Here is a 21,285-nt window from a genome sequence, read left to right on the forward strand (position 1 = left end):
GCTGTGATCAGAGTCCGGGCGGGAGAGGGAAACGCAGGTCAGCGGTCCGCTGGGATTCTCCAGCATGGCTCTGGGTTTAACGCCACAGTCCAGCTGGACAGTAAATACCTATTACCAGCATTCACCTGCGCGCATGCATGTGATGTTGCACTGTGCGTTTGACTTGATTTTTGCTTTTTTTCCTGTTTAACCTGGCGGATAATTGGACGTGCTGGTCCCTGTGAAAGCTCTTTGATGCGCGCTTTGGAGGGCTGCGCGCTGCGGAGTCACATCCAGATGATCCTTGATTACTCTGAGTTTATTTTCCCTTTTGTTGGGTCTCTGATGACAGACATGCTGTGCTGCACCGAGCTGATCAGATGATTCTCCGCTCTGCTGCCAGCGTCTCACTGTAAGTGATAATGTGAGCTGGAATCGGATTGAAATGTGTGCGCACCCGCTCTGTTAGAGGCTCTGCAGCTGCTGTTAGTGTCGGAATGCAGGTGCTTTTTATAGTCCTTTGTTTGCCTGTGCGTGTTTAAACCAGCAAAGTAAATTATCTCGGACATGTCTTTGTGTTATTGACTGTTCTTGTTCTTTTTAAATCCATTATTTGGCACAAAAAGAAACATAAGCACTGACTATATTTGTGTTGTTTTCAGGTGCCAAGCTACTCCTGAGGTAGGACCTTCTCTGTAGGCCTGTTTGTACCACCCATCAGCCATGGACCCCCTCCCAGATTATTCTCTGTTCTTGGTCCGGATCCTTGAGGAGCTGGACACCAAACGTAACACCATGTCCTACCAGGATCTGTGCAAGTCTCTGTGTGCCCGCTTTGACCTGGTCCACCTGGCCAAACTCCGCAGCCTCCTCTTCTACACAGCCTGCCTGGACCCCGCCTTCCCGGCTACCCTCTTCAAGGACAAGATGCGCAGCTCCATGGAGGACCCACAGTCTAAGAAGCTCATGGTGGCAGCAGACATTGTAACCATGTTCAACTTGATCCAGATGAACGGAGGAATAGCCAAAGACAAGCTGCCCATAGTGCACAGAGCCAAGCTTCACAAAAACCAGTCAGTGGAGCTGTGCAGGTCCGAAAATGATGCTTATAAGTATCAAGACTGTGACAGGGGGATCGGATATGAGCACATGGATCACCCCAGGGACGGACACCATCACCACCATCATCATCACCACCACCACTCCCAGCAGCAGCAGAGTGTCCCTCCTAAATCGTCCGAGTGCAACAACTGTCAGCGTTTTATTCCCGCCTCAGACCCCAACTTCCTCCTGGGTGTCAGCAAGGACCTGAAATGTAGAGCAGCATCGCTGGACAAGCTGCACCATCTGCCCCAGTACTCCAGCGGCAGTCCGCCGTCACCGCCTTGCGAAATGCAGAGCACCTACTTTCCAATGGACATAGACAGCGAGTCCAACACGGACCATGAATCCCTGCAGCACATAGGCCACCAAGAGCCCTTCTCTGTTCATTCCTGCATCCAGAAGAGGAACATTTTCAAGGAGGACTTCCATAATTTTGTGGCCTTCTCACCGCAGGTTTGTGTTTTATGATCCACAAGAGAAAAAAGTTCATCTGATTCAATTTGTTTTAGTTAATGTCTGGAGCCTCATTTAAAAATAAATTCAGATCCATATTCTGGTTAATGGATTAAAGTGAATACTCCTAATCTTAATTGGATTAGAGTGGCAATGTCATAATGTAAAAGCAGTGACTTAATCCATTCATAAAGACTGGTTTAGAACTCACAGTTTGGTCACTGGCAATTTTTATTTGCATGATTTATACAACTGTGAGCCACATTAGTTGACTCTCTGCCACACACACACACACACACACACACAAAACATAAGCCAGGTAACCTCACCTGATCTAGCTTCAAAAGATATTACAAGTTGAGGTGGTAGTGACAGCAAAAATGGCTGTAAATAGTGGGTCCTTATTAAAACACTATATGTGCGTGTGTTTTTAATGGTTAATCCACAATAAAATATTATATTAATTTTGTGTAGAACCTATATAGTGCTTACAGGAATGTAAATATTAATGGTCTGCATTAAATAGCACTTTTCCCATGGAGAGCAAAATGCCCAGGAACACATTGGAATGTCGAGGGATCGAACTGCCAACCTTGTTATTAGTGGAATTAGTATGGCCACCTACTGGATGAAATGTAATTTTTCAGCATACAACTGATGTGTAAGGGTATTAAGTACTACTATAGACTGATCTAAGTGCCATTTATAACATCTTAGATATACATAAGGTATACATTAGGTTTTAGTGCTAGAACTTAGAGGATTGCCCTCTACAGGCTGATATTTTCCTATTGTCTGCTTTTAATGCTAAATGACATTAAGTTCTAGTTTTGTCAGTCAAGTGGCACATTTTCACATTTATGCTGTGATTTTTCTTCAGAACAGAGCAAGAGTAGTAGTTACTCCAACAAATGTCCCCCTACCTCTTTTATTCTGAAGGTCACAATAGAAGTCAGACTGAGTGTTCCTTTAAATGTTGATTCAGGCCTCTGTCGATTTCTTCTGAAATCATCCTTGTTTGTACAAGTGCATTGTCTGACTCAGTGTGTGGTAAACACACTCAGTTCTTGTCTGTGATATACTTTTGTAGGTCATCACCGGTGAGTCCAAACAGGGAGCTAAAGCTGCTGATGGCTACCACAGAAGAGAGATGCACAAGCCGGCTACCTTTTTCAACCACAGCTTTGAATTGCCCTACAGTAACCCTTACTTTGAGCCCCCACTCAACTCCCCGCTTCAAGACAGACGGAGGGTGAAGCACGAGAGCCTGGATGACCTGCAGGCGTCCACGTATTTCGGTCCGACCACAGTCTCCGAGTGTGTCAGCAGCAGGAAGCACAGCAGCAAGGCGGGGAAGCAACCATCGTGGCCGGTGAAGAGCCTCAGTCTCAACACAGAGGAGGGTCCTCCGGACTTTGAGAGGCCTTTTCTAAACAGCAAACCACTCAAGGAAAACCACCACTGCAACATTAGCATCATCAGTACATCAGTAGATAATGAGCAGCATTTTCACAGCCCGAAGGAAAAGGTAGCAGCTTCTCCTGGCTTTGTGAAGAAAACCAATGGATTAAACTCCAAGGACGCATCACTGATGGCAAGTGGACCTTCGGGTTTGGACAAAAGAGAGATAGCCAAAAGGTTTAGGGACAAAAATATCCACAGTGCATCCTTTCAGGGAGTCGACAGCTCCTCTAGTGTTGGGACTCAGACTGAGCTGGCTGAACAGAAGAAGCTGAAGGAGTTCCAATCCAAGTATGGTGACAGAGAAAGACATGCTTTCAAACACTCTGATGAGGACTCTGAGATCATCAGTGATGACATAAGTGACATTTTTCGTTTTCTGGATGATATGAGTGTTTGTGACTCTCTAGGCATTGTCCAGTCATCGTGTTACAATAGTAATGGGTCTCTCTCTCAGGTAACTCTGAAGTCAGGAGACAGCTCCCCTGAACGCAACACTGTCAAACTAGCCAAGTCCAAGCTGGACCGCCTCTTCCACTCTTTGGAAAACACAGATGATGAGCTCAAATCAAGTGTGTGCAAACTGGTGATGAGAATAGGTGAGATCGAGAAGAAGTTGGAGTCTCTGTCAGGAGTTCGCAGCGAGATCTCGCAAGTTCTATCTAAGCTCAACAAGCTGGATGAGAAAATCCAGGAGCCCGAAGCTAATGGGAGGCAAGGGGAGACAAACTCAGCATCCGGGTCCAATGCCACCCCAGATAAGGTCCGTCCTCACCCACATCCTCATTCCGAGAACACCCTCTCACCTCACGTTTTTCAGTGCCATACCACTGGTCACAACGTGAAAGCGGACAACGGCCACACAGGGGAGTGGTGTTGCTCAGATGGGAGTAACACCGACAGCCTCAGGATGAAGGCACTGAAGAAGAGCATGTTCACTAGAAGGTCGTCCCGCTCACTCAATGAGGAAAACAGCGCCACTGAGTCGAAGGTGGCCAGCATCACCAACTCTCCAAGGGATTGGAGGACTGTGTCCTATTCCTGCCACCCAGGGGATGAGAGCAAGGACAAAGACAGGGACAGAGACAGCAAGGACAGACATCGGAAAGCCAAAGAGGTAAGGACAATGTTTTTGTGTTTATGAGAGCAGGAAATTTTACTGCTTATGAAAATGACTTCTAAAGAGTTGAGAAGACAAGAAATGTATTGACATAAAATATCTGAATTCAAATGTGGTATTGGACCAGAGGAGAAGACAAGAAGAGAGGGGTGGAGATTTATTCAGTGCATCATGCGGCCAAATTGAAAGGGTCACTTGAGACTGTCCTTATACTTTATTAAAAGAGGGAGGAACTTTACGTAGAGAGGGTGTTTGCCTCCACTGGGAGCACGGAAAGGTGCCTCATAGCTGAAAGCTTGGCCTCCCACTCTGCTTTTTCAAACCATGATTAAAGCAGTAGTCTGACAGTGAACTGTTCTATTAGGATGGAACAGGATTTACAGGTCTTTCAGATACAATGTAGCAAAGCTCTGAGAGGTTAGTCTCAATCCAGCCTAGGCATTACAGCTTTTCAGCATCACTTTGAGACAGGATGCTTATCTTATGATTTATTTTCTGATATTCAATATGCCAGTATTATTCAGCTTTTTTTGGCTGACTGGAAATGCCAGTCCTGATATGCTGACATATAATTCCAACTGATTCATAAAAATGCAAGCCGTTCCTATAGTGAAATTACCATATTAAATTGGGTAATTAAACTTGTAGTGTTGAGGAAATACCAATGCTGAGCTTTCACTGGCCGATAGCAACAATGCTAGTAGTTTATGACACTAAAAGCATGCACACTGCAGACATGCCTGCCCCTGTTACATGCTCACCAATATGTATGCCATTTTGAGAACAGTAAGTACTAGTTAGTTTCAGCTTATCTGCTGATATCTAAATCTTATCGGTGAATATTTTATTATATGGCTTCTATCACTATTAATGTCTTGTTAATGATACGTAGTGCAAGTGTAAAAAGGCTGTTCTAGAGATTGAGCGATTCTTAACAGTTATATTGAGGCCATTTAGAGTAAGAACACGGTCAGCAACTCTTCTCCTGAGGTGACCAATACTATAACCTCTGCTTACCTAACCTATCTGTTTGACTGGCTTCGGGGATGGATACAGCTGGGTGTCATCAGCATAGAAATGGAAGTTAAATTCTACTTTCTAAAGGACTCCAGGACTAAATAAATGAGAAATTCTTGGTGCTATGGAACAGAAGAGTTTCTGTGCTGCCTGTGAGTAGGAAGACATTGACTCTGCATCAGTGGTTTTTTTTTAAAAAAAAATCAACCTTTTCCATGGGATTTACTTTCTCTTTTACACAACTCAGCTCTCACAGTTAATAGCTTCTGTGCCTTACCCAGGTTGTGATTTTGTAATTCCATCACTTTTCACCGAATGATATATGTTCTGTAGTTAAACCATCAGCTCACCGTACCTCATCGGTTTCAATAGTTTCCTAGCTACACTTACACTCTGTCATATCCATAATTTAAACTCTATTTGCTAGAACTTTTACAGAAGAATATCACATTATACATGCATAGATTCTGCAGCTCACACACTGCTATGCAATAGAAAATGGGCCAATGCACCTGGCCACTGAATACTGCTGAAAGAATTGTCAATAGCAACCCCAGTGGTCCTTTTATAGCTTAAGCATGTGTGGTTGCCAATGGAAGTGGCACATTGGTACTGCTGATTTGACTATAAACAGGAAGGCCAAGTAATAATATTAGAAGGGGTAAATCAGGTCAATTCTATTACATGGTGTTGACACAGTATATAGCTACTTGAAGGTTGGGCTAATAAACAAAAGACTGCATAAAGACAACACAAGGTCAGGACCCATTTTTGTGAAGATGCACTCCATTTAACTTCCTGCAGAAAGGTCACACGGAATGACTCGTGTGCTTAACACCTGCAGAGACATTGTGACATTTCAATGTGGTGTTTTAAAAGCCTCTGAACATTTAGCCAGGCTAGCCATATATTAGCTGTGGGGTAATGTTATTTTATTGTTGTTATTGTATGTTATTGTTATTATGTTCACATGTATATTAATACCTAAGTCTCAGAGTGAAGTTGCCAGGAGCAAAACTTGTGTGCCTGAATCTGGAAATCTGTGCTGCAGCTAAATGTCACATCCTTTAAAATTTTCATCTTTACATTATTTAAAACTAATAGTTCACAACAAAACAACCTCCATCTCAACAAGACTTAGTGTGTATCATAGGCATTAATCATAATAATAATCTTTTCTGTGTGGAGTTTGCATGTTCTCCCTGTGCCTGCCTGGGTTTTCTCCAGGTGCTCCGGCTTCCTCCTACATACTAAAGACGTGCTTGTTAGGTTGGTGAGTGTGAGTGTGAATGGTTGTTTGTCTGTGTGTGTTGCCCTGTGATGGACTGGTGACCTGTCCAGGGTGTACCTCGCCTCTCACCTGTAGATAGCTGGGATAGGCTCCAGCCCCCCGTGACCCTGCACTGCAGGACAAAGTGGGTGTGGATGATGGCTGGATGGATGTAGTTTCACAGTTGTTTTAAGAATTAAGAATACATTTCCATGTTGTTTCCAATGTTAGCCAATGATGCCTCACAAGATAAATAAAATAAAATGTAAATAGGAGTGTCAGCGATTGTATTTCTGAATTTTGGACAGGGGCACAGCTACGTTTCTACCGTCGTCACTCCAGCCCTAAACCAAACACACACAGACGTTGTGTCTGGAGCTTTGATGCAGGGTGCCTCTGCTTCTACTTGTTACATGTTGACAGGTTACAAATGGAACAGAAGCCTGAACTGAGAGTTATCGAGCACCCAGAGGCATCCTGTCCGCATTTTTAGTCTCCCTAATTTGACAGGATTAATTCCTCCTCTCACTGCATGGCTGTGAGTACATCTCTTGGCTGTGAGAGATGCCATGTGGGACAAAAGAGCCACATGGCATGAAAACAGAGATCCTCTCAGCTCAGACTTAAAGCTGCTGCTACCTTTTACTCCTTCTACTCCATCTACATAGGATTAGAATGTAATTATCGTGAATTTTTAAAATAATCTACATACATAACATAAAGTCCATACTTCAGTCCTTGAAACATGTTTCTCTGACCTCATCTCTATGGCAACCTGTCCACATGTTAGCCACAAATGGTGTCCGGACTTGGTGTCTGGTTTTCTTTGTAAAATGTGTTTAATATCATGAATGCATGTGTTTTAAGATAAACCAGGATCTTCACCTAACCCTTTAGCCAATTTTTAATACCTACCCTTAACCCAACCTTAACAAAACAGCAAGTGAAAACAAAACAACTAATCTTAATGAGTGTCTGACCCACCAGCCACAAACCTGCCACCTAACTTCTCACGATGTTTTGTTAGCACAAAATTAACCATGTGGTGTATCTGATTGAAGTGTTAAGTGTTTTTTGAAGCATGTGTTTTTATCTGTGGGGGCATTAGGTTCAACATTAAACTGATTAAAATAGTGTGAACATTAGAAGCTGCAGCAGTTCAATGTGATACATCAGAGGCTACAACCAATTAATACTGATTAAACAAAGACAAATAGACAAGTATGACAGTGCTGTCAGTGCAAAAGAAACTAGAAATAAGGTTTGGGGTACCTGAGCAGGATTCAACTCCATTTATTTGGACCGGCACCAACACCCAGTCTGCTGATTTAAACAGCAGCTGGCATGCAGGGTAGAATAAATATGTATGTGTATGCTTATAGCAGAGGGAATTAAAAGGTGCAGCAGTTTCTAATAGCGGTTTAACTGGTTCACAACTAAAGGATAGCAAACTGCCATCTTGGGTTTTTACCATGGCAGATGTTGCATTTTTTATATATATGTCTACAGTGGTGGTAATTTTCAGCATCATCATCTTTTCTTCTACTTTTTCTGCTCTATGTGCATCCTTCACATTAATGTTACAGACATACTACATCCAAGTGTGACCAAAACCTAAAATATGTGTTTCCAAATAAACATGCTTAAATGATCATTTTGCACATCCTAAAATGTGTGGAAGAAGTAGCCACACTGCTACATGCTATCTCATGAATAAGACCTTGTCTCTGACTGGGTGGCATCCATTTAGGTTCTGTATGTGTTTCATTATGGGATTAGCTTCATTCACAAAGACTCTTTCCATTGCTGTAATGAGTTAAACCCCTGAGGCGGTAAGGGAGTTTAAAATATCATTAAACTTTAATGTTACCCGTCTCTGCTGTGAGATGCAGGTTTCATGCAACTTTTATTCCATCCTCTGATTAAAGCTCATATATATTGTCGTATTTGCATCCTGAGGGAAGCTTTGTTGATTTTAATTTGTTTACCTGCCTGGCTAAATTATAATAATACAACAAACCAACATGTAATCAGTGACAGTGCCAATGCAAAATCCTGTGTGATGAGACTAATGCACACATCTGTGCCTTTCAGACAAGCCAGTGCTGTTTATTTGTCTCTTCCATGTCTTGTTTTTGTAGTTGGTTTATGTTTATTTAGATCAAAAACAAAAAAATGAGAATATAGTAAACAATAAAAAGATAAAAAATCAGTGAGTTGAAGTCATGGCTTCCTGTATGAGTCTCTCACCCTCTCACGTCTTCATTACTATGTTGTTTCAGGTCATTGTGGACATTTGTGTAAGCACAGCTCTCATAAGGTCACAGCATGCCATTCAGGTTGAGGTCTGACGTTTGGATTGGGCTGTTGAAGCACCCTGATTCTTTTCTTTTAGAGCCATTCAGGTAATAGTGGTGTCCTACTGTATGACCATAGATTCTGGCAAGCTACAACTGTTGGACAGGTGGCCTCCTATTTGTCTGTGGAATACTTTGGCATACAGAGAAATTTCATGGTCAACTTTGTGACTGAAAGGTGCTCAAATGATCAGCCCTCCACCTCCGTGACAGTCGACATGAGGTGTTTGTGCTTTTATGCTGTGTTTTGATCTGTGCATTATGGGAAACAGCTTCACTTTGGTTCTATCTGCCCAAAAGTCCGAAGTCTGATGTGACTTTCTTTTCCTATTGCCCTGTCAAGGACATTAACGTCGAGCATGCTCAGTGAGGCCTGTAGGCTCTGACATGTAGCTCTTGAGTGTGTTTGTATTTTTCTGATCTTGTGGTGAATTTGTTGTGAAGATTGAGGAAGATTGGTGCTGGGCACTAGGTCTCCTCTTAATTCCTAAGAAAGGAGTAAAGGTGGTTTTTGAGACATAGCTTCTCCATTTTGGCTTTAATAATGTTTACATTGTAATATGTCATATGCTGTTGTTGATCTAAGGTTGCCCCTCACTTTAAACCTGGATCAGATGATAGATAGAGTATGTTCTCTTCTGGCATTTATATCCTGATTTTGATGATTCCCCCTTTCACTCTCTGCTGTCGGTGCTTTGTCAGGGTGGAGGAAGAGGAAAAATAATTTGAAAATGTCCAATAACCATGGTTGGGACTCAGCTGCCGCTGTCAGCTCCTCTGCCAATGGATTGTAGCTCCAACAAACCCACCAGCTGTAACTCTAAAATGAGCCTGCTATTTAGGGCACGTTCAACACCACAGTCTGGCCTGTTGCCTTCACTCTGAACCAGGAAAATTCACTCATTTTCTCTCATGTACATATCAGAGTGGTAAGAATTTTAGACATTTAAATATAGATATTACATATAAAAATACATGCTCCATGTTTGCTGTGATTTGACTTTGTGGTAGCTGGTTTTCATGAATGTCAAGATGGGCTATTTTAAACTGGCTAATGCTAATTGAGTCTGTACTTTTTTCATGGTTGAATCAAACGCCATTCATAAATATAAACAAGCCATAATAGCTCCTGATAGGAAACACAATATAATGATGTCATATTAAAGGCTATGTAATACATAAAAGTTTGATTATTTTATGTTAATTTTAAGTAGAAAAATCTTGACACCAACATGTTAGCATAGCTTCAATTGTTTTTAATTTTTTTTTTATTTTAAAAACTAAAATTATTTTTTTAACACGGTTAAGTCGTCATAACCTAACCGACTGCTTTTACTCACTGCTTACTAACAGATCTGATCCTTGGCACCTCTAGCTACTTTACTTTATCTGTCTTTGAATTCAAAACCAATGAATATAACAAAAAGTAACAAAATGTTTATTTCGACCATTTATTAATCAACTGTTTTATTTCTTGTAATTACATCCCCCTGCCAGTAGAGGTGCTGCAGCACCCCTCAGCATTCCTATTTCCATTATGTTCTATTTGGGTCTTTGCCTAAATGTTCGTTGCTAAAAACAGTAATTTACTCTACTGTTTTTTTAAGCAAGCAGCCACTAGAGGGCAGTTAAGATGTTTTGGCCTCACTTCTCGGGAGCTGTCATGTCATCCATCTTTTTATACAGTCTATTGACCTGCCCCATTTATCTAATACCAGATCAAGCTCTTTAGTTGGAGCCAATGTCTAATATTAATTAGCATTCACCCATGGGTCATTCCCAAAGGCAGTTTCAGTTGTGGTTATATACAGCTATTTTAAAATGGTGAGAAGCTGCAGCAGAAATAAAACTAACTTCTTCTCTGTGTGCCTTGTATGTGGACAGGTGCTCATTTAGGAGTTAAATGTGAATGGAGGTATTTGCATTAAAAAACTGCTGCAGCCACATAATAGCATGATAACATAGCCACCACTGTCAGGGTCGTTTGTCCTCATTATAGTCAGATATCTATAGTTTTCCTATCATATGTTGTTGAAAAACATGGATACTCTATATGCAAAATGAGAAACAAGGCTGTTTGTGCACAATAGTTATGACATGTTAAAGACATCTTGTTTATGTGCCTGTATGGTAATACTTCTGTTACGCCCTCCTCGCTGGTGGTGTGTGGATGACTGCAAAGGTCACTTAAAAATGGCACCGGCTGTGAATTTAGCAGGTCGTTGTGTGTGTGTGTGTGTGTGTGTGTGAACAGGCCAGCTCAATGTAGCCCTATGGAAGGTTTTGGTGTAATGAATGTCCATGAGTCACAAATGTTCTGAACTACTGACACACTCTCCTCTGCACAGATATCCAATTAACACAAGGTGCTGACAGCAACCAGAGCGTCACTGTAACTGTGCCTGTTCACTGAAGACAAAGACACACACACATAAGTCCATCACCTTTACTGCCTGTGGGGACACATCTATGTGTCCAAGTGGTGGTCGGTATTGACGGGAGCTGCTTGTAAATGCTGCAGGGATCAATGCTCAGTGTCCAGAAATGAGTGTTTGTTGGTGTTTATTTTGTGTTGGCTTCTTAGGGAGTGATAATTCGTGACGAGGCTATTAAGAAATACAGCTCAATAGAAGTGAACTGAAGCTGTGTTGCATAAGGAGTTCCTTTGATATTGGATATTGGAGTTTATTGGACTGCAATCTTTTTTTATGAGGATTTAATTGATTATTTTTCAAAACCAAGAACAATTGACTATTTAATATGCTGTGTACATAAAAGATCCATATGCAGTTCTTGTACATATGGATTTTTTTGCACCATATCTGATTCATTTATTGCATAAATATGAACACAGAACACACACACGGAAAAATATGTATATTGCAACAAATGTTCGCACATGAATGCCACATATCCACCCACTCCTAGAAATGGCAGATGCTCATGTTTGTGTCAGATGGTCAGGACACAACACATCTGGCTTTATGGCTGCCACAAGCACTGACTTTAGTCCAACTTTTATGCAACCCAGATATGACTGTTGCTACATTTTATTTAAGCACTTCATGACTCATCGCTTCAATTTAATATTAGCTTGTAGTTTCATTTTAAATGTAGTTTTAGACTTATAGAGTTAATAACTAGTTCCTGCTAATGATGAACGCAAGTACGATTTGGAATTTGGACTTGGTCCCCCCGTAGTTTGAGGAAATGGGGAAAGGAAGGGATGCACTGGTTGTGAATGTCAAACAGAAACAAACCTCTTTAAATGAACAGATATGGATGCTAGGGTATAATTTGTGACCCATCTTAGTCATTTTTAGTCATTTATTTATTATAGCAGGGCAGGAAAATGCCTCTATCCACTGTCAGCCCCTTATTTGCAGGAAGAACATGTGCACACTTTCTCTCTCTCTCTCTCTCTCGTTCACAGTCACAAATCAATAACAACTGCTCACGCAAGCAAATAGGTTTCATGTTAATTCCTCAACTCCAAACATTGAACGCTCCTTTTCTCCGGATGATTATGAGAAATTTGGAGTTCAGCGTTCTACAGTGAGAAAGATTATTCAAGTGGAAACATTCAAGACAGCTGTCAGTCTTCACAGGAGTGGACGTCCCAGCTAATTCAGCCCAAGATCAGAGAAATACAAAAAACCCAAGAGCTACATGTCAGAGTCTACAGACCTCACTGAGCATGCTCAGTGTTAATGTGACAGCACAACTAGAAGAGGACTGAACAAGTACAGTTTGTTTGTTACCAGGAGAAAGACTCTTCTGTCTAAAAAGCACATGGAAGCAGGACTGAGGTTCACTAAACTGATCTGAACAAAGAACAACACTTGTGGAGCAATGTCCTATGGACTACCTACGATCACATCAATAGCCATTGGTTGGGTTGCTTAGTTGGGTTTATGAAAAGATCACTGTGTAAACATACACTTTCACACTTTTATCAGGCAAAATCAGCATTCCCTTGGCTACCATAGAAAGAGGTCTCCAGACAGAACCATGACACCCAGAACCGTCTCGTTGTGAGGCAGTATGATAAGAAATAACTGTGAAGTCAAGTCATTATCTAACAAACAGACCACCTACTTATATGTATTTTCATCTCATTTAATTTGTAATGCTACTATATAGTTATATGTATCTATGATCGCCTGCTTCATAGCCCAGGCTCAGAGCGCCTCCATTTGTCTCATAATTCTGCACATGGAGGAGTCTCTCCCCTGGTGTTTACATCAGCGAACTGAAGATATTAAAATATAAAAATAAACCTTTGCTGTAACACATCCTCTGCTCTATGACTTACCTATTATTATTCCAGCTGAGACTGAAGTTTAAAATGTCTCGTCCTGATTTAGAGAACTTCTTTCGCTGGCCTCATATAAAGCCAGCTGCAGAGCTGAGGTCGCAGCTACACAAACCTCCCTGATGACCTTTCTGTTCTCTCTCATCCTTTTCTCTTTTTCCAGGCAGAGCGGGAGCGTCAATACGAGCTCCCCCAGGCGCAGCGCCCTCCAAAGCCACCAAAGGAGACCTACTTGGTCGAACAGGTTTTTTCACCACACCCATTCACCCCAACCGTCAAGGCCCACGTAAAGGGCAGCCCCCTGTACACGGACCTGAGGCTCACAAGCCTGTCAGACGGCAAGCGAGGACAGCCGACCTGGACCATCGAGGAGTATAAACGCAGTTCAGGAGAGAAGGGGAAGCAGCTTACAGCTCTGGACCTGCAGGTACTGAACTCTTTACCTCACATGTTTAAACACCGTTTACCTCAGACTGCTGGGGCTGTGTGCACCTCTAATGGGCCTCATTGTTGGAGCTTTCAAAAGGACTGATTAGGTCTCATCAGAAGTTACCTGCAGCACAAGACGTAATCTGTTCAGGCTTTAAATGTGAGACCAGAGCTGGGCTGTAATCAAAAAAGTGCAGACTGAGACAGAGCCAGAAAAGTGTTTTAATAGTAAGTAGTCATTTCCTACGTTCAGATCTACTATTAAAAGTTCTCTTTATCTACTTTGAGGACAGCTGTGGTTTTAGGTCAATTCTACAGGGTTTACAAACCACTGAACAGGACTCTATGTTATGAAGTTAGATCATCAAAGTCTGTCTGTATGCTATACCGATATATCATCATTAAGCTGACATATGGCAGCATCACTGGGGCATACAATGATATGTGAGTTCCACAGGGGCACATTACAGAAGATGGCTCCTTGCCACAGGGACTAAGACATCCAAAAGTGTATCTGCTTTGAAGAGCCTGCCCATCTTTATTTAGCACTGTGTTACACATACTTCCCTTTGCACTATTGATTGTAAGCTACAAGGTTACACAGATAATGGCCTTCTCTCCTTACATGCGTGGCTTTCTTGTGACCGTGGGGAAACCCCGTTATGATGGTCACTGTGCGAACCTGAGAGTCACTGGAAACTCAGTAATAAACACCTCTCCCTGACAATAATCTGATGCTCCGTCAGATGCCCTCATGGGTTTCCTTAATGGCTTTGTGAGAGTTACTGTGTCTATTAACAAAGATTGAAAGAACTTTTATATCATAAAGATATCTGTCACTGTCACCTATTTCATAGTTCATAGTTCATTCATTCATTGTATCAAATTTCGCAGTGCTAAGCCAGTAACCACTGTTACCAAATCAATTGGGTATAATATATCAGCCTTTTTTCCTTGCTATGATAGCATCACAGCCGGGCGGTGACAGTCAAGCTCTGTGGCATTCCCCTGACCTTATCCCGTCCTTGTGGTTTTAGTCATTCTCAGCACAGAGTGCACAGGTGAAAGGAACGGAGCCAGGAAGGTTCGTTTAAATGAGGCAGCACAAGCATAACACTTAGATCTTTTTCTGGCACACAAGTCAAAGCCTGAAGCAAATGCACAGCAGTGACGCTTCAAACATCAATAAAGTACTGTGATTCTCAGCTAGTACAAGTATGAAAATTGCCTGTATGTGGGGAACATCTGCAAATCAGTGTTTATTTTGCTGTGAAATATACATAAATGTCATGTACTGTAACCCCCTTTCAGCTTATTAAGGACCTGCACTTGGATGTTGTTGCCATGCCAACAATGGCAACAACATCTTTTATCTTATGCTAAATCCTGTGAACAATACAAATATTTACTGATCTCCAAAGACAATTCAGTGTGAAGTCACTTCCTGTATCTGTGTGGCATGGGCTTTTTCCACTGCCCCGCCCCTTTAGCCGTTTGCATTCACAACCATCCTTGCTAATTAGTCATTTTTGTAATTCTACATTTAGCCTGTAGCTGTGTAAATATCTCATTTTAACACTAAAGCAGAGTTATAGATCCTAATATTTGCAGTTACTGCGTGGTTCTGACCCCGTCCACTTAAGAAACAGCACGCATACATTAGCATAAAATGCAAGATCTGTCTGGTCCAATCAATGACCTTAGATCACACACTGGAAATAGTGCCTCCATGGATCCCCGAGAGTCATGAATCAGACGTGCAGCTAACAGCCAACGGGGTATGCTATCAGAAATATAACTTGATTATGAGTTTTGTATTGTGTTATTTTCTTATATTTTATTTCATTTATCTATCCATCCATGCAACCAACTCTTAAGGTGCCCAAAACACTGTATCAGACCTAACATAGTAATAACAATGAGGAATCTGACATTCTTTGACAATCTGTGGGTGGATTTTTTTTCCTCAAAACAACACAGCTGCCAGATGTCAAGACAACCATAATAACACGCCGATGTTGCTAATCAAATGATAGAAAGAGTGAGAGACAGCAGTCTCTACAGGCAGGAGGGATGAAGAGTGAGAGAACGACAGCCTGAGTTGGCTTAAACATCAAGTTGGAGGATGCTAAAAATAGCAGAAAAACTTGGAAGGCTTTATGAGTTGTACCCCTCTCTGATAACCCCACGTTCAAACAGTGAGGCACTTCACTGTAACCGTATTTATAAGCTAGGGGATCCTCTGTTCAGGAGTCTAATTATCTGGCATATTATTTTAATGAGCTTCTGCTTAAACTGCACTCAGATTGACTGTTGCTGATTAACTCCAGCCTTCTGTTGTGTACTTTATCTACAGTAATACAGACTGTTATGGCCATTAATAGAATATTAACACATAGGTGAGGCAGTGTTCAACTAATAAACACATTCAGCTCCACAGGTGTACACTTAATCTGCTGATCAGAGCATCAATCCCAGCTGTTCGGCTCATAATTGTGGACAGCAGCTTTTAATTTTGTAGGACACAGGTTTCTTTGGATTTATTGCTCAGACTACATTGTCAACAATCATACTTCCATGTGAATGTTAGCACTAGCATAGTATTTACTGGCGTAGTTGTGTTATGGATTATGATTTATATATAAGTGGTGAATACACTTCCCCAACTGGATTTAAGATGTAAGCAAATACAAATGTGTGAATGGAATGTTATCATCTTTTAACTCATCAGTGCTGAACTAAATATTGGACCAAAAAAAGACCCAGAGGTTGCACTTTGTGTCATCAGTAATTGGTTCTCTGATAGACTTTAATGGGAAGTTTAGAAATAGACAACATGACTGACCACTGATTACATTAGTTTGGAAGCTGGCCCATATTTCAACTATACTTTGAATGCATTGAATCATCACTGGCTACATTAAATCCTAATACGCTCTGATCAGTGCTATGTTTACACAGTCAAACATAACCATGACAACAAACGTACATTTAGTCTTCTTTCCCCTCTACACAACATGCTTTGGGGACCTATCATCCTCTCTCTGCTTTTCCAAGCCCACAGGCATCATTGAACCGAAACCATTTGTTTCCAACTCTAATAGTTGTTTGATCAATGAATCAGTCCTGTTTCATTTAGCTGCCTGCACTCCATAAAGCACTTGCAAGACACCGGTACCTAGAGACAGTCTGCGTGATACATGGGCAAACCGTCCCCCTGTGCTGCTCTCCAAAGGAAACAAGCCACAAGGACAGGGATTACAGTCAGCGCCTGTTATTGATTGCTGCTCCCGCTGTCCGCGTCTGCAAGGAATTTAGAAGTAAAAGCATGTGAAGTCAGGAGGGAAATGGCCAGCTGGGACACTCCAGAGGTACAAGGAGATATTTCATTATTATTGATGAAAGTCTGGGAATTTAAAGGAACATTTAATGTTGTTTCATTGACACACACATAATCCAACAACAGGTACTAAAGAATCACTGTTGACCACAATCGATGCAACATTTCTTTCTGCGTTGACATTGGATGCACATGTTGTCCTCAGGCAGGACATGGGTCTGAGACACAGGCTTTGTTCTGACAAACTGCAGTCCGTGTGAACGCACTGGACCACACGACCTTCGCTCACTGTGAATAAAGCTCGCCCGCATTCCCAGCGGCAAGATCACAATCTAAAGTCACAGCGTGCCGTACAACCACGGCCGCTCTCACTTGTCTTTGTCAGCACAACTGCCTGAGAATTCTAATGTGTTTGGTTTCAATTGGTAATCCATTCACTCTCAAAACTCAGAGCCTGGGCCCTATAAGCCAGCTAGCAAGTGACATGTGACCTTAAGCAGGACCATATGGGGGGAACTCACCTGCTGATGGCCTGCTGGGTAAAGGAGGAGAAAAGAGAAATGTTTTGCTCCACCTTACCTTTAAGACATGCTGGTCATGTGTCTTATGAAATATTACTGGCCTTAAACTGCTTTTATTGTTTTATTTTGATTGTATTGGTCACGTTTGTGTCATAAAGAGCTCTCCAAATAAATTGCTGATTGATTGATTGTTCATTTTTTCACAGTAGTTTAGAAAAATTGGATAGGTGTATACAGGTCAGTGGGGCCTGGACTATATGTCAGCATGCAGCTCTGGAGGTAGACATTCCTGCAGATACATACAGAGAGAGAGAGAGAGTTACACACATCATATGAGAGTTGGCCTGGAGAGAGGGAGTGAGAGTGGACCAGAGGAGAGGAAGGAAGGAAGGAAGGAGAGGAACATTGTCCAGATGTGCAAGATTGGCACATAAATGTGGGAGTGGATTAGGTGGAGAGAAGCGCTTTAATTTGACATGAAGAATGAAGTATGTGGCAGCCTGAGCCTATAGCAGATTGTTTACGGGTATTTGCTTCAGCCATAACCATAGCTGTGGCTATAGTAATAACTAACAGCACAATCTGAGCAGCATAGGTTGAGAGGTGAAGCAGCATCCTCACTGTTCCACCTAAGAACAAGCCAACAATAAATGTGTATAAATCTCTGCTATTAAATACATTTAAATGCATACTATTTCATGATTTTTTTTATCTCGTTGACCTGTTTACATCTGTCTCTTTCATAGTATATCTAAGAATCTGTTCAAATGTCAATATGCAGTTAGTTGGAAGCTTTACAATGAAGAATGCTTCTCCTGCACTGTATTCAGTAAAGCCATTACAGAGCAGATTGGAAAAAGCTAAATCGATCTTTCTCTCTGCAAGGGCGGCTTTTTTTTGTGGGAATAAACTCCGAGTTCTCATCTCATCACACCCAGGCTGCAGAGAGTGTTTCTTCTATTCTTCACCTTAAAAAATGCTTTAGAGGTGGTATAGTTTGACTGAAACCTCCTCGTCAGCCTTAATTCAGTCAGCACTATAGTTGCCTATAGAGGTTTGAAGATGCTGATCACAATGTCCAAACGCCCCCCCTGGAGGTCTTTGTTATTTGTTGCACGGTGTCCTTCATCTCTCTCACATCAATAGAAAATAAGCTCCCACTGGCTGTGTGCGCGCTTGTTTTAGTGCACAGTACGAAGTGCAGTCAAGTGTGCTGTGTTAACTGGTACACAGGGAGAATGATTGGGGGTGTAGCGTGATGGTTCTAGTTTGTTATCCTTGGTTGAAGCAGCGGTCGCTTTTGGCTTCTTTTTATTATCATGTAGAGTAAATGGTGATGACACACTTCTGCAGATTCTGCTTGCAGACCGAGAGGTGGAGCATTTTACAATTCTTGTCAGATGCAGCTGATGGATGGAAACAAAGAAACACAGCAGGCGGATTCACAGACACCCCTAACAAGGCTTCAAACTGTCCAGTAACACATTTAAATGTTGCACCATCCCTGATGTAACATCTTTCCAGAATTTTGTTCCACAATCTATGATTTTAAAGCATTTTTGACATTGTAAACCTTTATCAGAATAACTTTTGGATGATTGATCGAACACTAAAACACTAAAATTGGCCCAGGAGTGGCCAGAGACAGGGTCCCCCAACCTGTGAGAGTAATGCGTTTCCTCATTCAGAGTGCCAGGGCCTTGCTAAGCTTCACTTGTATGAGGAAGATGAGTATGATGGGCGTGAGGCTCCACTACCTTTAGAGTACCTTTCACGGTACCTCGCTGAGTTGCGACATTAATGAAATTAGTGCATGGACCAGGAAGGCAGACAGTATGTGACCAACATAAGCAAACAGTAGAAAGCTGCATGGAAGCACACCTGACCCCCCTATTGGTATCAGGGTTTGGTAAATGATCTATATCTCTACAGCTAACTCTTCGTACCTGGCTCTCAAATTGCTTCACATTCACTGTGCAACCACTGAGAGCAGTTTTAGGCTATGTTCAGACTGTAGGTCTTAATACCCAATTCAATTCAATTCATAATTTCAGAATGACGAGAACTTGAATACGTCTGCGAGCGCCTTTCTGTGTCACTTTCCCTAATCTGTGAGGAAGCACGCTGGAGTTGGGCTCTACTTCCTGGCAACAGGCACTTGTCTGCACTGAAAACACTGCTTGTCTGCCCGCTCCTGTGTCGCAGAATTGTGATGTTTGTCGCCTTTCACTGACGCAAAAGTTGGATATATGCCGCATAGCCATTCAGACTGAGGTTGCATTGCAAAAACTTGGATTAGGACCACATATGAATGTGGCCTGGGTCGGATATAAAAAAATCGCAATTGAGCTGTTCAGACTGTCATGAAAATATTAGATACAGGTCACATATGGGCAAAAAAATCGGATTTGGGTCACTTTGGCCTGCAGTCTGAACGTAGCCCTTAGTGTCCTGCCCCAGGGCACATCAGCCACAGGGCCAGGAATCGGAACTCACAGAGCACAAAGACCTGTTCTACCACCTAAAACACAGCCAACAGTATACTGTGTAGTGCTGCCAGTAGTTTTTAATGCCTATAACCCCAAACATGAGTGAAAACGAAAACTCAGCTGCAAGCAGAAACCAAACAGCGTATGGTGTTTACAGCAGCAGGAGCAAACCTGTGCTCAGCCAACGCTGACTTTTTTTTCTTTGCTGTATCAGTGCCATAACTACATGATGTGAGAAATATGCTCATTAGCATAAACATAACCATGTTTCATATCTGGTGGAAGTATTATCAGTGTGGTGTTTTTTCATCAGGAGGTGTTGTAAAGAGTCGGCTGCTTTGACCAAAGGTTGTTTCAGAAATGTGCTATTGTTTACGCTGAACGAGTCATCTAACTATCATGACCACAAAATTCATGAATAAAATCACATAAATATTATTTAATAAGGAACAGATTGCAACAGAGAGAGTTTCTGGACTTTGTGCTATCATATGGTACTTCTTCATATAATATCATACCATATTCCTATGGTACAACTTCATATCATATTTAACCAACAGTTAATATAATAGAAAATGCAACTGATTACACTGCAACCAGCTGTCATATTTAAGACTTTCTACAACTGATGTGTAGAAGAGTGCGGAAAGCTGTTTCATAGACCTTGAGCAGTGAAATTAGAGCTCGTGGTTTGGATAGTTAAACCTTTAATGTGAAATCCTATGCAGGAAGTGTGAGTTTAATAGCCAATACTTTAATTAGTGCTATATAGTTAAATGTTAATTGTTCAATGTTTAAAAAACAAGCAAACTGGCACAAATCATAATAAAATATAAAAAACATACTTTCAGGAAAAATGGAAGAAGCTGCTTGAACATGAGCTTGTTAAAAGCCCTATAGTAAATAATGCATGCTAATGTATGCAGAAAAAATGAAGTCTGAATGTGATGTCTTCCTTCATCAGACCCAGGAGTCCCTCAACCCCAACAACCTGGAGTACTGGATGGAGGACATCTACACGCCGGGCTACGACTCTCTGCTCAAGAGGAAAGAGGCGGAATTTAGGAGGGCCAAGGCGTGTAAGATCGGAGCCCTGATTGCAGCTGCCACCTGCACTGTCATCCTGGTCATTGTCGTTCCAATCTGCACCATGAAATCATGAGAGCAGCCAGGTGGAGCGTGAGGATTTCTACCTACAGGAGCAGCAGGACAGTATGAACACACTGGGACTGTCGGCTTATGTTAATGCAGTATTTACTTCTGGTGGTCCTTCTTGCCAATGTAAACAAAGAAAAAACGAATAGGTTAGCTATTGTATGAACTCAGCAAGTGCATAATATATACTGTATATCTATCTGTTTAACAGTTATCCTTAGTTGTATCGTTATGAAGAGCTCTGGACAGATGGATTGGTCATGCATTTAAAGGTC

The 21,285-nt window shown here is 41.8% G+C and overlaps 1 protein-coding gene across 2 annotated transcripts; it reads left to right on the forward strand.

Moving 5' to 3' along the window:
- Positions 1-702: 702 nt before the first annotated feature.
- On the forward strand, positions 703-21,017 carry minar1 (membrane integral NOTCH2 associated receptor 1). Of its 2 annotated transcripts, none has more exons than XM_028402425.1 (4): positions 703-1,536; positions 2,627-4,114; positions 13,240-13,503; positions 20,820-21,017. In XM_028402425.1, the coding sequence occupies exons 1-4, from the start codon at positions 703-705 to the stop codon at positions 21,015-21,017; spliced, it is 2,784 nt and encodes a 927-aa protein (XP_028258226.1). The 2 variants fall into 2 exon arrangements, with proteins under 2 accessions (XP_028258226.1, XP_028258227.1); XM_028402426.1 differs by having other exon boundaries at positions 13,246-13,503.
- Positions 21,018-21,285: the final 268 nt, after the last annotated feature.

Source organism: Parambassis ranga, chromosome 3 (genome assembly GCF_900634625.1).
Source record: "Parambassis ranga chromosome 3, fParRan2.1, whole genome shotgun sequence".
Taxonomy (NCBI): Eukaryota; Metazoa; Chordata; class Actinopteri; family Ambassidae; genus Parambassis; species Parambassis ranga.

Excerpts from the sequence above, each read along its gene's own strand:
- minar1 (XM_028402425.1), top strand. The coding sequence starts at position 703 with ATGGACCCCCTCCCAGATTATTCTCTGTTCTTGGTCCGGATCCTTGAG. Across the intron at positions 1,537-2,626 it reads TTGTGGCCTTCTCACCGCAG|GTCATCACCGGTGAGTCCAA; the intron begins GTTTGTGTTTTA and ends ATACTTTTGTAG. Across the intron at positions 4,115-13,239 it reads GACATCGGAAAGCCAAAGAG|GCAGAGCGGGAGCGTCAATA; the intron begins GTAAGGACAATG and ends CTCTTTTTCCAG.